At 43.0% G+C, this 17,755-nt stretch overlaps 1 protein-coding gene across 1 annotated transcript; it reads left to right on the forward strand.

Annotated features, from left to right (window-relative positions):
- Positions 1 to 210: 210 nt before the first annotated feature.
- LOC138616941 (ubiquitin carboxyl-terminal hydrolase 31-like) lies at positions 211 to 14,532 on the forward strand. The gene is made up of 16 exons (XM_069691546.1): positions 211 to 1,751; positions 5,143 to 5,280; positions 5,531 to 5,619; positions 6,308 to 6,400; positions 6,664 to 6,799; positions 7,095 to 7,245; positions 7,474 to 7,654; positions 7,741 to 7,852; positions 7,951 to 8,045; positions 8,582 to 8,659; positions 8,812 to 8,941; positions 9,418 to 9,537; positions 9,626 to 9,851; positions 9,957 to 10,115; positions 10,221 to 10,373; positions 10,469 to 14,532. Exons 1-16 carry the CDS (start codon positions 1,194 to 1,196, stop codon positions 12,010 to 12,012), a joined length of 3,963 nt encoding a protein of 1,320 aa, XP_069547647.1. The 5' UTR covers positions 211 to 1,193; the 3' UTR covers positions 12,013 to 14,532.
- The last annotated feature ends 3,223 nt before the right edge of the window (positions 14,533 to 17,755 follow it).

The raw sequence follows: 17,755 nt of genomic DNA on the forward strand, positions 1-17,755 counted from the left end.
TTTACAATGACTGGCAAGACATCTACAGTGAAATAACTCGTATTATCAAGCACTAAAAATTTGATTGGAGGTCAGGATCTTTCAGTTCTCCAGATTCCCTCGTGACCCCCTCCCCCCCCTCCCCCACCCTAAAAATATATTCGAGAATTACTAGTTATATTTTCTGTAAATGATGTGATACAGTAATGTACCGCTGCTCCCCGATTGGCTGTTCCCAGTGTCCATGCTGTCCAGAGACGGGGATGGAGCATCATCCAGCATCACATGCCGCTGTACCTGCTCTCCTCCAACATGGACCAGTGTTTGGCACTGACGTCAGCCGTTACCGCCCTGCCTGCAGTGTCGGTGCCTACAGATGATGATGGAGACCGGAGCAGCGGCCTCGCCGTGAAACCCATCCGGAGGCGGCATTAGAAGGCGGCGCGAAGACCCGAGACAAGTATTGGCACAAACTTTCGGATGGGGACACGGATACCTTTCACATCTGGCACGGGAACAGAGATGCCCCACGGCGGCCAAGCGCGAGGGAGCGGCGGGCTGTGTCGCTCCGGTTGGGGGGTTCCTCAGTTTGGCAGAGCTCCTGCGAGCGCGCCCACCGCGGAGGCGATTTAGGGAAGACGTCCGCTGGGTGCATGTCTCCGCTCCGACCCGTCCGTTCGCACCACCACCACCCTGGATTTGATGACAGCAGAGGTGAAGAAATACCTTTGAAAGGGTGGAGCTGCGGTTTCTTGAATAAATAATGAGGAAATCCGCTCGTCACTCTCAGCCTAATTCTGAGAGGTGGATTTGATGTTTATGTCTCAGCGCCTTGTTTTCGTTTCGGAACAATGACACCGGTGATGTTATGTCACCGGATCGACTGCTAGAGATGATGATGGCTGCTGGCTGGCGCGGGACGACCCCAGGCATTCATGTAAAGCGCACTGATAGTGGCTCTCCACGGAGGCTGTTTATGCAATCCGACGCAGTGATGCAAGTGGGCTGATTTGATGCTTCTCTGCTGTCTCCACATGATATGATCCCCAGAACTGCCAGGCCTTTATGTTTCTGTGAAATATGCCCAGGCCTCGTGTGAAACACCATAAAGTGAGGGAACTGCCAGCGCACGGATGAGACGATGCTCTAAAAAAAGGGGCCCCCCTTTCTGGAATTAAGGCGTAAAAAAAAAAAAAAAAGCAGGGAAAGCCATCATGTCGAAAGTTGTCAGTAACAAGGAGAAGAAATCCTTCAGCAAAAAGCTGTTCCGGAGGAGCTCGGTGCGCTCCGTGGGGAGCTTTATGAACAGAGTTCTCCGGACTCTGTCGACTCTCTCTCATTTCAGCACCGACGAGCAGGCCGCCGAGGACGAGAAGGACGACGCAACTTCGATCCCCAACACCACAGGAGGGTCGGTCCCGTCCGACGACAGCGACTGCGGGGGGTTTCCCTTCGGGGACAAGGTGCCGGGTGTCGCCGGACTTAAGAACCACGGAAACACCTGCTTCATGAACGCGATCCTGCAGTGCCTGAGCAACACGGAGCTCTTCGCCGAGTACCTGGCTCTGGAGCAGTTCAAAGGAGCAGAGACCGGGACCGGGACCGGGACAGGGACCGGGAACAACGACAAGACCAAGTCCAACGGGATGCTGGTGCAGAAGAAGGGGAGCAGTCAGCAGCAGGACTCAGGGGAGGTGACCGAGCAGCTGTCCGGTCTGGTTCGGGCGCTGTGGACCTTCGAGTACACACCTCAGCACAGCAGAGACTTCAAGGTAGGCTGTGCATCATGTAGGGGCCTCGTGGGGCCGTCAGAAGTTTGAAAAAAAAAAAGAAAGAAGAAAGACAAACATACCACAAAATACAGTGAATATTGACATGGATGTAGGTGAACGTAGACAGAAATGAGGTTACAGTTTCTTTTCAAGTTTAGTTGCTGTCGCCCATCCAGGTTTTAGCAGTGATTTCATGTGAACTTTTAAACACACGTCAGAGGAGGTGTTCATTTCAACAGAACAGTAAACACTAATGGACCTACGGGATAAACAGTTGCACTTTCAGCCCCAGTTTGCAGCTCTATGTGTACCTACAGGAGGGGAGTGTGAACTCGTGCACAATCCTGCTTTTTAAACTATGTTGTTGACAAATAAAAGGACATCCGCTGACATCCAATTCATGGTTTCTTAATGGCTAAATTATGAGTGTGAGCTCATTTGTTATAATCACGAAACTTCTTCATTCCTTCAGAATAATAGCTTACTGGGTCAGATGCACTGTGGATGAGTCTGTTTGTCAACAAGCCTTTCAACTTTATCATTCTGTATGTGGTGCTCATATTTATTCCCTGCTTCTCTAGTGCAAAACATGTATTCTGTTTAATTTTCTGGGAATTAAACATAGATTCTGGTTCTGATCAAGGATTAGTTTTCTTTGAAGGACCAGCACAGCTCACAGTTTATGTAATACTTACAAACAGGCTTTTTTTAATTTTTTTATAGTGGAATAAATCCTAATGAAACAGGCAAAGTCAGTGTTCCTCGACTTACACTCCTCTCTTCAGAAGCCTGCCTGAGCTGATCGGCTGAATCTCGAGTGATAAAATGTCTATTTTTTTTTAAAAGAAATGTGGTTGCTTGATTGTCTGTCCCGCACTTTGTCCCAGCCTCGTCCGCTCTTTCATCGTCCCGCCTCTCAAACCTGCATTCAGGTGCTGAAAAAGTTTGCGTGTCGCAGTGACGGAGGTTTGTTCTTTCAAAACAGGGCCACTTTTTGCGGATCTTTTTTTTTTTTCCTGCCTGATAACCTATTTTTCAAAAGTTCAAAATACAAACGGGAGAGAAATGAAACTGAACAGGGCCATAAAACACATTCTTTATTCCTGACAGTGTTACTATTTCTGTCCTTTTTTTTTTTTCTTGCCTGGTTGCCAGCCACAGTACAAGCAGTCTGATTGGATATATATTATTTTCATCACAGAATTACTAAATATGTTTAACTGGACAGAGAAATAAAGTTAAAGATAAAGAATATTTATAAGATTTAGTTTCTAATTTGTACTAGTGTCTTGCTGCTGTACATTATTTGGGCTAACGATATGTCAAACCTTTGCCTCATTTCTTATATGTTTCACACAGTTAAAATCTTTTTGACTTCTAATGTTTGAAAAAACAGAATATTTAGATGGACCTACAGTACTTCCATACTCAAACTGTCCCTTCAAAGGCTTTTGCTTACCAGCTGTACGTCAGCTGATTGAACTTTAGCAAAACAAAGCTACTGTATAATGGTGGTTAGCTCAGCATGCTCACGTGACGGTTCTGTGCCTCTTGTCTCAGACCACAAATTTGAGCCTAAACTGAGAGCACTTAAAGATCATTAGAGAGACATCGGTAGTAATAACACAGGGGAATTAACCGCTGCGTCTCAGAGTCCATTTTCTCTCAGAAGCGCTCGGTTTGAGGATGATGTCGTTGTGCACCGTCCAAACTGGCCAAGAGCACGATCGACACAAAACTTTCATAGATTATTCTAACCGACATTCACAGTTTGTGAAAAGGGACAGTGGTGAGTGATGGTGAAACAAATCTGTCATGTCATGTCATGTCGGCCCGTCTGTTTTGTCAAAATGTTTAATGATCAACTTCAGGAAATATTCATTTTTTTTATTCTATACTGCTTTATGATAATGATAATGTCACCCGGATTAAGCGAAAATGTGGTTATAGTGGCAGAATGGGTGAAGCCGGGGCCTTGTGGTACCCATGTCAAACAAGTTAGAGTACGTGGTTACATAGGAAGGAATAATCACCTTCAAAATTCATGCCACACAAATCTAAATATATATATCTCTTGTTTCATTGGGATAGTTATGTCATACTTTACAGAAATTCGTCACATTTAACCGTTTAGGGCTCAACATGTGCCGTGTCTTCATTTTCATATCCTAACATTGCAAGTTCAGCCAAAATGCTTATAATTTGCGAGCGTACCTCAGGACCTGAAATGAGTGCTCCACCAATGTGACGCAAATATCGGCCTGCTCGTCATGAAGAGTGCCACTCAGCCTGTCGGAGCAGTAGAGCGGTTGTATAATATCTTCTGTGGCTCTTGGGGGATATATTTTTTTGCAGTGTGTGAGAAAATAACCTCGGTGATGTCACTGGGGTTATCTCTGACGTTAAATTCAGAAAGCCTGCTTTACAGATGAGAGGTGTTGGCACAGTGGGCATTTATTTGGCGGGAAAAAACGAACACTTAAAGCTGCTGGTTGCATTATGCAATTTTGCATTAGACTCATCGGACGCGTCGACTGTCTTTCAATTCAAGGGAAGTGCAATACAACATTTGCTGGACTACCCCATTTAATAATAACGTTGGCTGATGGCAACCTCGAAAACTAAATCACCCTCATTATTAAGGTACTTGCCACACTCCTGTTTTGTGTGTGTCCATTTGACATATTTGATCCACCTGAAAATCACTCATCAGGAAAAAAAAATTCCATATCACAGACGTTTTCTTCACTTCACCAGAAATACACACAGCTTAACAGTACAAAGGACACACTATTTTTGTCAGAGTGCGCTGTTCAAAGAGATATTTTGAAAAATGTGTAATTAATATCCGCTCAGGCCTACTTTCACCAACAGACCTTTCCTTAAAGACAATCTCTGTGGTGGAGACACTTGAGGACGGCTCACTGTTTTATTTTGGTGCACATTTTGTACAGAACACTGAGGCTGCCTTTGTAATACCTCCAAAATGAGGAGGTTTGTCCCCCGGGAGAGGCTGAGAGTGCTGCGTCCACTCATGGTTGACCTTGTGTGACATTTGATAGCGGGTGAACAGAGGTGACCTCACAGTTGTCAGCTTGGGTGGCTCTGTAGAGTACACACTGTTGTCGTCTCTGATAGCTCACGGTTTAAGGTGAAGCTTCGGTGTGTGTGTGTGTGTCCTTGCTTTTAAAAGCGTCTTTCGTGCTGTGGCTCCTCTGACCTTTAGGATTGTGCTGATCATCGTCCCGGTCAAACGCGCTGAATATTTTATGATCAGGCGATGTTGAAAACAGAAGTGGTACTCACTGCGCTACAGATCCACCGCTTGCTTCTGGAGCGATCCACGTAAAACCCAGTTTGTTGGTTCTGTTGTTGTTGTTGTTGACTGCAGAACGTGGTGTCGAAGAGCGCCCTTCAGTTCAGAGGTAACTCGCAGCACGATGCCCAGGAGTTCCTCCTCTGGCTGCTGGATAGAGTTCATGAAGACCTCAACCAAATTGTCCACCCTGACATCAGGCCGCCCACGAAGGTAAACCGCCATTCGTTCTCACAGTTAGATGTTACAACTGCATCATAGATGAAACTGTATTCAGTTATAAAACTACATGATCAAATATTCTGAACATTTTTATGTTTGAAATGAACGGTGCTTCTTTTGTGTGGATCAATATTGTAATCACAAATATTATAAACTTCCCCTGTGGCGACTGCTGCTGCCATTTAACATCCATTTATTGTCCAAATTTGGTGTAATTTGGTTTCCATCTTGTTTTTTCCAGCCTCCAGTCGAAGAAGAAACCGTCCCTGAAGGATCTCCCCTACCAGCACCTGGCTCTTTTGTACAGGAACTGTTCCAGGCACAATACAGGTGAACATATCAACATATCTATTTAACATTGTGATGATATTATAACATTATCATTTATTGGTACTAAAAAAAAAAAGCAACTGAACACATGTTGAACACACCACATACAACTTTGTATGACGTGATAATTAGACATGTACAAATGAAAACACTGATATACAATATAACAAGTTCATTTTGAGATTTGGAGGTGTTGGAAGGCACATTTTTTTTGTAACCTTCCGACTTTGCTGAGCAGCAGCAGCTTCATAATGAGCGACACAAGAGTGATATCAGTTCTCACTCAAGCGATTGAGCTTACTTTTCAAAACATAAAAATATTTCTTTAAAGTGACAGAATAAAAACATTTCAGCTGCGTTATATTGCAGCAGACTGGGTGACACGTGTTATAAATGTCAGTGTTCAGAACAGTAGTTTAGGTACAGAAAAAAACAGTCTATAGTATAAATTGCAGAGATTTATTTTGATTGGCAGAGAATTTGGGAGGGCGTTTTGTTGTTTTCCCCGCCGGCTGTAAAGTGGGGTGGGTCTGTAGTGAGAGAAGAAGACAAAGTAAAAGTGAGCAGTACTGTTGTGTTGTGTTGTCCCACAGCAGCCTGTCTAATGTTCATGATTAAAGTTCCAGCTAACCGGATACAGTCTGGCAGCTTTCTAACGGGCGGTCGTTCTTCTCCCGTCTCTGTTCAGGTCCTCCCTAACTTGCCCTCACTGCCAGAAACAGAGCAACACCTTTGATCCTTTCCTCTGCATCTCACTGCCAATCCCTGTACCTCACACACGGTAAGGTGACTCTTCATTTAGTTTATTTGTAAGACAATAGCTATCGGACCAAAAAAAAAAAAAAAAATCATCCTTGTATCTAAAAAAGCAATGAAACAAGATGCCGTCTGCATTAAAAAGAGTGTCAAACTCCGCCTCGACAAACACCGTGAAAGATGTGACAGGAGAAATGCTAAAATTAGAAGATGCTGTCTATCTTTGATACATCAGTCCTGTCGTGGTTATGAAACAGCCATTTCATTTTCAGCCTCTCTGTTTTGCAGGCCCCTGTACGTGACAGTGGTGTACCAAGGAAAGTGCTCCCACTGCATGAGAGTCGGCGTGGCCGTGCCGCTCTCCGGCACCGTGTCCAGGTTGAGACAAGCTGTGGCCCAAGAGACCAAAATCCCTGCCGAACAGGTGCCGCCTCATTTCAAACTTCCCCTTTTTAAGGCCATTAAAGTATCAAAATTAAGAGGATTAAAGACAGGGTGTGCTACTTCAAGGAAGCTGGTTGATGAAGGAGTGTTGTATGTGAGTCAGCAGAGAATTTAGTGGTTTTAGTTGACATCTTGTGGTGTTCACTGGGTTTTCGACATATCTTTGATATTGACCGGCACCCTTCTAACTACCTCTCATACGTTGTACATCACTGATTTGTGATTAATGAGTTAATCAGTCCACACAATGTCTTTTGTTCCCCGTCTCGGCACAGATCGTCCTCACTGAAATGTACTACGACGGCTTCCATCGCTCCTTCTGTGACGATGAAGATGACCTCGAGCTCATTCAGGAGAGCGACTCCATCTTTGCCTTCGAGACGCCTGAGCTCTTCAGACCGGAGCAGATCCGCTCCAAGCGTGGCGGTACAACATCCTGTTCATTCCCTTAAAATTAGTTTAGCTCTTCTTTGTCTTGTTACGGCAGGATGAGCTGAGATTAGATTAGAAATGGACTGATATTGGGGAAATGTTTTTTTTTTTTTTTTTTTTTTATCAGGAAGATGCTTCACACACTGACCAGCGTGTCGGATTGATTTTTTGATGTAGTTTGCATTACAGTGTGTGGTTTTCACTTCTGTCTGTGCATTTCAGGGAGCCCACATCCAAATCTCAACCAGAACAACTTGAAGTATGGCACAGATAATAACAGGATATCCACACAAATACAAGAGCCTACGACACCACCTCAGAGTCCCAATAAGAACAGTGATCAGGCTGAGAAGATTGTCCTGTTGGTGTGCAACAGAGCCTGCGCTGGACAGCAAGGACGCAGGTACTTTAATGCACAAAGATGTGTGCGAGTTTGCACCATGAATGCACAAATGTTCTAAAACCGTTTTGTTTTTATAATCTCTGCAGGTTTGGTAATCCATTTATTCTATACCTGGAGCGTACGGTGACATGGGATGTACTGCAGAAAGAGATCTTGGAGAAGATGAGGCATCTTTTGCGCCCTGGTGTTTTTGTGCAGGTACATCTTCTCAACATGCACGTCAGACGTCTCCACACAAACTGTGAATGGCGTTTACCTGTCAAGCTTTATGATGTCTTATCCTTGATGGTCTGTAGGTAGGGCCCTTCACGTTGCGTGTGGTAGGAGTGGTTGGAATCACATATCTCTTGCCTCAGGAGGAGCAGCCGCTCTGCCATCCCTCTGTGGAGAGGTAATGCCACTCATTCCCACTATGGGGCAGCGTTACCCTGCGTGAATTGTCATTATATAAATCCTGACCTGTGCTCAATACATGTGAAGGTGATTGCAGAGCTGCAGTACGTCTTCAGTGGTATTGATATCAAAATATCTCCTGAGATGTGTAATAGCTTGTCTGTTTTTTTAAAAATGATTTTCTTCTCAGAAGGTGTCGATTTCTGTGGTGGCTGAACGGATTTTTTTAAATGAAAAAAAAAAGATATTTGTTCCATTACTACGACATGAATAAACAAACAGGGAATTCCAGGCCCTCTTCTCGTCAAATTTTGACACAATACAGTGTTTTTCTAGTTTGCTGGAGCTCAGTTTAAATTTCTATTTATTGTACAGTATGTTAGTAGATTTTATGGGTTGTAGTGGCAGTCTAAAATTGAAATTCCCTCCAGTGCAGCTTTGAATCACGCTGTGCTCTTGTAATTCTACATGTGAATGTCAACTAATATCGAAAATATAATTTGTGTTTTTGTATTTTTGTATTTTTGTTAACAGGGCATTCAAGTCCTGCGGTCCTGGAGGGCCACCTCACGTCAAAATTGTTGTCGAATGGGACAAGGAGACAAAAGACTAGTAAGTGCACACTTTCATTAAGCTCCGGGCAGATCTCTGACGCGTTATATGTCTCCTCTCAAAGCTATGTGTTTCATCACAAATGCACATCGTAGCGATCTTTTGAAATTCGGTGCGATCCCTCTGTGACTCGTGCCGTGTCACGCCCACAGTCTGTTCAAAAGGACGGAGGATGAATACATCCCAGATGCTGAAAGTGTGCGTCAAGTCAAGGAGCAGCATCTGCAGCCTCAAACCTGCTCACTCGCCCAGTGCTTTCAACTCTACACCAAAGAGGAGCAGGTAGGCAGCGGCCGGTTTCATGTACGACACAGAGGTGGTGAGAATATCACTGAGAGTCGACGACTATTTTGACATGAAGGTTATTGTGCGAGTGTTTTTATTCTTTGCTGCAGGCGAATATTTGTTTACAGTTTCAGCCTGAATCCCCAAAACAGACAGTTGAAAATGTTGGGGTTGAGTGAGGCAGCGAGGGGTAGATTGAGGAGAAGTATACCACTCTCTGTGGATGGGGTCACAAAGGAGCAGCCAAGTGAAAATGATAAGCAATGGCATTACAATGAATCTTTTAGCTGTTTCTCTGTATTTTTTTGAAACAGTATAAAGGTGTTATTACTTTATACTGTTTCAAAAAAAATACAGAGAAACAGCATCGAATGTAAATGTTTTATTGTACAAAAAAGTCTGAAATCTGAAAGTTGAGCCAGAGTTTAGTGTCTCTTTAATAATTTTTTTTTTTTTTTTCACACGCATTTTAGCTTGCTCCTGACGATGCCTGGCGATGTCCACACTGTAAGCAGCTGCAACAGGGCAGCATCAAACTCAGTCTGTGGACCCTGCCAGACATCCTCATACTTCACCTAAAACGCTTCAGACAGGTACTCGCATCGATGAAATTAAATGATCAAAGAACTCGCTGTTAAGAAAAATCAAAAATGAAATACAAAAAATATACTGCAACTCCAGGACGGGGATCGACGAATGAAGATGCAGAACATGGTGAAGTTCCCGCTCACGGGCATGGACATGGCACCCCATATGGTCAAGAGGAGCCAGAGCAGCTGGAGTCTCCCTTCACACTGGTCACCGTGGAGACGGCCCTACGGGATGGGCCGTGATCCTGAGGACTACCTTTATGACCTGTACGCGGTGTGCAACCATCATGGGACCATGCAGGGAGGACATTACACAGGTAACGCTGCACCATACACGACCAGCGACAGATGTCTCTACGATGAATTAACTTTCTTTTTATAAAAGCTCTCGAAGATGCTTATAATGTTTTATTACCTTGTAGCTCACTGTAAGAACTCCATCGATGGGCAGTGGTATTGCTTTGACGACAGCGACGTTCATCCCATAGCTGAAGATGACGTCTGCAAGCAGACTGCTTACATCTTGTTTTATCAAAGACGAGCAACAATCCCGTCGTGGTCTGCCAACAGTTCTGTGGGAGGTAGTTTGTAATAATATTTGCTTGTGCAGTCTCTTATATAAGTCTTTAAATGTTCTGTGTGGAATATATTATACGTGTTCCACCACCATCGATTTGGTTCTTTAGGCTCTACCAGTTCTTCTCTGTGTGAGCACTGGATCAGTCGGCTGATGGGAAGCCGTCCGCCCAGCCAAGCCTCGTCGGGTTCCTCCAGACGCACCTCACTGGCCTCCCTCTCCGAGTCCGCTGAGTTTGCTGGTGAACGGAGCGAGGACGATGGTGAAGAACGCTTTCTTTTCACTTCTTTGCCGTTTCTAAGGTGGCAAGCATGAACGTTTTCTTGACTGATTAGTGTGTTTGGTTCCGTCATGCAGGCTTTTCAACCCGACCAGCAGTGAGAGGCATGCAGAGGCAAACGTTCTCTTCGAGATCTTCCATCGCCAGCCCGCTAGTGCTGAGTGAAAATGGTACCAAACCATCCTGGACCCACTCTGCTAAGCTCCAACTCCGCTCCAACTCTCCCTCACGCTTCTCCCTGGAGTCCCACTCCTCCTCCCCGACTCTGGAGAGGATTGGAGAGGTGGTTGATAACACTCTGTCCACCTCGTGCTTCACTGGGTCACCTAAGGCGGACAGAGTGTCGGGGGGCAAGTTGGCCCTCGAAGCTTTGGATAGTAATGTAGGCACCAAGAGGCTGGTCGAGCAGGTGCCCTCCAAGGCCGTGGCACAGGCGGAGCAGAAGAGCTCCATCCAGGCTGGGGATAACAAAAATGCAGTCACTGCTGCTGAACAGGTCAGTCCTCGACACGGCGGAGCCTCAAAGGAGACGAAACTGAGAAACGGAGCTTCTGATAGTGCTGCTATCAAAAGGACCTCAGCCAAGACCGGGTTAGAGAGTGAAAGGAGTCCCAAGAAGCGTCCCGCTAACTCCTCGACGTCATCCAGCTCTCTCTCTCCTGCATCTCCAGCTGTTGACAAGTCACCGTCTCGAACACAGTCCAAGAGTGCGGCATCGGCCTCCAACCCCAAGGACAAAACCGATGGGCCGCCTAAAACTAGCAAGGGTGGTTCCTCCAGAACAGCAACCCCCTCCAAGAAAGGGTCATCCCAAACCCCGGAGGCGTTACATCCTGACTCCGCCCAGCAGAGGAAGAGTGGTTCTCCAGGGTCACAGAGCTCACGCCCTCAGAGGAGGACATCGCCCAGAGGGGGAGGCGAGAAAAGCTCCGCCTCAGGAAGGACTAGAGCAGCAGACAGGAGCGCTAGCCGCGACTCCTCACGGACCAACGCAGTGTCCGAGAGGAAAGTTAACCACGCAGGTCCTCCCTCCAGGTTGAGCGCTACGAGTAGAGCGGAGGGCAGGCCAGGCAGGGCTGTGGAGGACAGGCCACCAGGCCGGAGCTCCAGCAGTAGCTCCTCCATTACTAGTCTCCGATCCTCGAGCGTGGGCGTTTCCTCTTCGAGTGCAGCTCCACTGTCAAGGGGACCTCGAAGGAACAGTAAGACAGAGGACAAAGGTTTGTCCTTCTTTAAAACTGCCCTGAGGCCCAAAGAGGCCCGTAAACCGAGTGATAGTGGGAAAGCCGGGTCGGGAGAAGCTAAAGGAAGTCCAGAGGATGGTGGTGGGGATGCGGCTCGAGAAGGAACCCCACACGGAGCGAACAAAAAAGCCCAGAATGCAGCTTCAGAGGTCCAGACTAACGCGACCACAGCCAAAGACAAGGAGTCCTCCAAAGCGTCGGCTGCAGCCAAACATTCACTGCTGCCCTCCACAAAATCAAAGCTCTCTGGGGCAGAAACAACCTCCCAGTCTCCTGCCAACGCAAAGGACCCTCCGAAGAAAGAGCCTGCTAAAAAGACCTTACAGTCCAGGAAGATCCCCATTAATTCTACACAAACTAGCCACAGATCCAAGTGACGTTACTCTGAGGGTCTGATAACAATCTCTGTAGTGCAGCTCTGAGGTGTTTTAACCATCAAACTCGACCAAGTGTCTGACCGACACCTTCAAAGCACCTGTAGCTTTTCAGTGGTCACTGAATACCAGCTGCCATATTGGACGCTTCCTGTCCACATTGTTAAATAGTTATTTAGGAATGGATTTTAAACGAAGCACTTTGTATGGATTGCAATGATTTTGGGGAATATTATACTGTATTGTAAATAAGCATGGCCATGTACTGAAATTATTGCCTTGGTCTGTTTGTAGCATCGGTGGGAGCGGAACGTCTCAGTAGGAGGTGGAAATAAAAGTCACTTTGCACAAGATGGAAAGCAGATACAATGACGGAAAGAAACTTTCTACATACATCAAACATGGACTACTCAGTCACCAAAGGAAGTTTACTGGCAATTTTTAACATGCTGATGCAGTGAAATTATTTTCAAAAATCTTTATGTATTGCTCTCCTTCAATATTGGGAGCCATATGTCAACAACAAACATCAGTGCCTCAGATAATCATAGAGAAGTATTTAATCTAAATTGTGTCACTGCAGGTGTTGGTAAATTTGTAATTCAATTTTAATATTTATTAAGCACCGGAAATGTAATTTCAAGTACAACACAATTACGCCTATTTAACCTGAACTGCTGTTTACATATGCTCTTTGATGTAGTAATTCTGCAACAGCCTTTAAAGGGTATTTTTTTGTCAAGGCCAAAATCTGACTGCTGTCGAGAGGCTGAGGAGAAGCGCAAGGAATGAAGCATGCGTCGTTGGTGTTAAACGTCTGGAGACCTTGGTGTTGCAATGGTTCTTAATGTTTTTGTTTTATTTACCACTAAACAACCCCCTCAGACAACCTCCCACCTGTCACCAACCTCTGCCCTCCAGCTGCTGATGCCAACACTTCCTCATGGGGGATCAGCCTCTTCAGACTGCCAGACATCTCCAAACATTCCTCTCAGATGAACACAGGGTCAATGTACAAAAAAAACAAAAAAAAACCCGCCAGTACGCACACAACGCTGCAAGACAAACACATTCAGAGAAAGCTCGGATGCCTTCGTCGAACACCATACATAGAGCATTATGGTGCGCTTGAGTCAGCCCATCCTCTGTCTTCACGCTTGTGCACATCGTTAGCTTGCATCACAGAGTAAATCAACACTGAACGCACAGAGATCACCATTCTTGAAGTATATGACAGTTGTTGCATGATAAATTGCTTATGCATGCACTTAACTATGCAAGCAGATTCTTGCTAATGCCCACACTGAGTATGTAGAAAAAGTGCTACTCTTGGATGTGTATTTATTTCTAACTGTATATTTTTCCAAATGCCAGCATCAGAGAGAGCATGTTAAAGGCATCCTTTATTAAAGCTTTGTTTGCACATTTCCTCAAAGTAATATACATTTTTGTATGAATGATAAGTATTGCTCATTCACCCCTCTCAAAGTAAATCAGCTCACTTGCAAATGAATGTTTTCTGTATTGTAGTCATTTGTCTCAATTTTTCCTCACAATCGCCACTCTTTTTTCTTTTTCTTTTTCTCACAGTTTTCATGATGGCAACAAAACATTGCTGCAGTTTACAACTTCTGGTATAATTTTCATTCTGCACTTTTAATAGGGTTTCACCAGATCTTCTTTAAGAGCTGAGAAATGATTCCAAAGAGAGATGTGTACTATTGAAAGAGCCAATGAAAGGCTTGTTGTTGTCTTTTAAATATTTACATTTTGACAGGCTGCAGTCATTAAAGTCATGATTCTGATTTCAGTCTGTGTAACTACGCTGTTGTCTGAAGATAAATAATAATAATAATAACAAGCAATATGTATATACTGATTTGATTTTTGTAAGATCAAACCTAAAACATGTCTCATAAAAAAGAGAACAATGCTGACATCTAGATAAACTGTATCATGTTTCACTGTGAAATTGTACTGGAAGGCATCATAAAGTAATTATATAACCAAGGACAAATTAAATCACTGCGAGATATGATAACAGAATTATACTGTGGATTTACTGATTGTCACGTTCAAGGAGGAGCGTAACACCACGAGCTCAAGCAGACGCACCACAAACTGCTTTATTTCTGGCACGTGCAGCGCAGAATAAATCAAACCATATTATCTTCAGTGCCTGGTGGCTTCAGCGTGTTGATGCTGTGGCTTCACACCCAACAGATGCAGTATCTAAACTGACTTATGTATGTCACAACAACTTTAAGTGAACCCTTGCAGTCTGGCTGAAGTGACAGACATGTACAAATACAGTTAATAAGTACTCTGAGGAATAATTTATTTACACAAATGCATGAGAAGGATTCAACTTTTTTTAATTTTTTTATTTTTCATTCATATTCTGTCATATAATTTTGGAAATGTACTCTGTTCATTTTCTTTGCGGGGTTAGCAGTAGATGTTGGCATTTGTATAGCAATGCAGTTCAAGTGACAAAATAAAACTCATTGGCATTGACTAACATTTTGTTGACATATGTTGCTTTTTTTTTTTTTTTTTACATTTATAGTTTTTGTGCAAATAGGTTGTGGGACAACTCATTTTTGCATTTCTCATTACCTCCACTTGGTGGTGCTCAGAGTTTGCCTGCAAATCTCGGTAGACTCAGAAGTAATGAGTTAATGGAAAATAAAGCAACTCTCACTGTGAATTTGCTCCTGAATAATGCCCTTCGATTTGAACTTGTGAGCTTATGAAGATATATGAGTGCCAAATCTAATGCTGTCAGGTGGGGCAGATGATGTGTTATTAAACTATAGCACCATCATTTATTTAGAGCTGATTCAATTGTGGTTTTATTAGTTTGGCCCAAGGCTGGGCATACTAAGAGTTAATGCTGCCTCTTTGTCTTTCTATTCTGGTAATTTTGTATAACAGTCATCAGTTTGGGGAATTACATTTTCACCCTCTCACCTCCTGTACAGTCAGAAAAGTGGTAACATTTAAAAAAAAAAAAAATTGCCTGTGGCGTAATGGGGCTGTAACATGCTACTCTTCACATGCAGCAGGAAGGCTCTGCGAGAAAAGAGCATTATGTCGACCGCTCTGAAGAAAAATGTGCAGTTCTCCGATTAATATGCCTGCATGAATGTAATTAGAAAATTCACAGACTGCAACCTGGCACAAGAGCATTCTGTAAAGGAGCCAGGCTCCTCTCGTGCTGAAATCAATAATCATTTGCCAATTGTATCAGTTCCAAGAGAACATCATTAGCAGGACCTCAGAATAACGTTCAGCAACTTTTTTTTATCAGGATTTAACACACGAACTGTGACATTGCCCTTCTTGACTCCTGAGTGCATCTAACTTGCAGAATTAGTTTACATGTTTTGGTTTTGCTACATTAATGTGCTTGATGCGTTGTAGAAAGGCAATCTAATTGTATTGATCAATCCCATCTTGGTATCTCCCGGAGCCGAATTCAATCTGTAATGCTGCTGCAAAGTCTCCATTTTGAGACACTCTGTCCCTTGATAGAAACAGACGATGAGCAGGATCTCCATGATTAGCTTTCACTTTTTCACTACTTGCTGCTTGGATGGATCGATGCATTGACTGCTGTGCTGAAGGTGACATACGGAGGGTGGCCACACTTTCATAAACATCTCATGTTTTATATATATATATATATATATATATATATGATCCAGTGCACCAGCCCTCCAACATTATGATATAATTATGTTTGTTTGGACTTTACATTTTAACTCTGGAGCATAGATTTCGAAGCTGATGCTGTTGGTGATGTTGTATGACATTGTTTTATTTTAAAATTCATAACATACTGCACTGCGACAAATCTGGTTATTGCAGTATACAGTATACTATATACTTTGTATTTGATGTATCTCTCTGACTGTTTCAAACACCATGGGGATATTTTGTAGGATTTGTTAGGCTTGAATTGCATAAATGAAACTGTGTCCATTGTCTGGTATTTTTACATTCGTAATATTTTACTTTATTTATCCATATGTGACCTAAAGAAATCTAGGGCATTTAGAAGCCTTCAGCATTTTAATTACATAATATTGTCCCACATTGACAGAAAACACAAGAAAGATGTTAGACTACTGCAGAAAACTTTCAAAAGCAAGTGGTAGCCGCTAAACTTAATATCAGCTGAAGTCAGACATGTTGGTTATTAACAGATCAGAAAGTGCTGAATGATATTTGCCCCCACAGCTTCAGTTATATTTAAACAATTATATATATATATGTATATACTTTATATAGGTATAGTATGTCGTCCCAAATGTGAAACTATAGTGTATCTTCCAAAATGGAATGAAAGTTTCATTCTATAGTATGTTGACCAAAAAGTCATAAAAATGTAATACCATACTTTGGTGTCCAAAATTGAATTCGTATGAATTTTCATGTGGTCCAAAATGTCATAAAAATGTCATTCAAATGCCATACTAAAGTATATCGTCCATAATGTCGTAAAAATCTCATACTAAAGTATGTCGTTCAAAATATCTAAAAATAGTCATGTCGTCCAAAATATTTTGAAAAAAAAAGTCATACTAAAGTATGTCGTCCAAATTTTGAAAAAAAAAAAAAAGTCATACTATAGCATATCGTCCAAAATATTAAAAAAAAAAAAAGGTCATAGTATAGCATGTCATATTCTGGACAAGTATGACTTTTTTGTCATTTCAGACGACGTGCATGATTTGGTATGACTTTTTTATCATTTCGAACAACATACTATAGTATGACTTTTTGATCATATTTCGGACGACATGCTATATAGTATGACTTATTTTTCATATTTTAAACGACATGCTGAAGTTTGACTTTTTTTTAATCATATTTTGGACGACATTAAAGAAGTATGACTTTTTTGTGCTATTTCTGATGACATGCTATAAGTATGACTTCCGTTCAAGTTATGGTAGGCAACACAATGGTGCAGTGGTCAGCATTGTCACCTCACAGTTTAGAGGTCCTCGGTTCGATACAAGCCTGGTACTTTCTGTGTGGAATTTGCATGTTCCTATAGTATGACTTTTTTATGATATTTCGGAGGACTTGCTATGGTATGACTTTTTTCACATTTTGGATGATAAGTTCAACTGCTGTTTACATGAAACCCTTCTCCACTTCGGCCTTCAAAGTTCTCGTTTTAATATTTGCTACTACCACCAAAACCTGCAGGGTTAGGGGTTAGGGTTAGGAACTGTTTTTCACATTTAGGACAACATGCTATATAGTATGACTTTTATTTATCACATTTTAGAACGACACGCTATAGTTTGACTTTTTTATCATGTTTTGGACGACATGCTTTGGTATGACTTTTTTGTGCAATCCCTGATGACATGCTATAAGTATGACTTCCATTCAAGCTATGGAAGCCACCACAGTGGTGCAGCTGTCAGCATTGTCATCGCTTAGTCTGAAGGTCCAGGGTTCAATTCCTGCCTGGGTCTTTCTATGTGGAATCTGCAAGACTTTTAACCTGAAAGTAAAGTTTGTCTCCCATAATATGGATGATTAACTTATGCATGTAGTCCATTACATTCAAGCAAGAACATGCAATCCTCCACACTAAGTTCCAGGCCCCCTATCGAACCCAGAATCTACTGATTGTGTGATGACAACGCTGGCATGGAACTGCACCATTTTTCTGCCTTTACTGCATGCTTGTCTGACTTATATGACTTACATAACTTTTAAG

The sequence above is a fragment of the Brachyistius frenatus genome, unplaced genomic scaffold (genome assembly GCF_029030835.1).
Source record: "Brachyistius frenatus isolate BFR_SWC_R1_liver_20210118 unplaced genomic scaffold, ASM2903083v1 Contig_11, whole genome shotgun sequence".
Taxonomy (NCBI): Eukaryota; Metazoa; Chordata; class Actinopteri; family Embiotocidae; genus Brachyistius; species Brachyistius frenatus.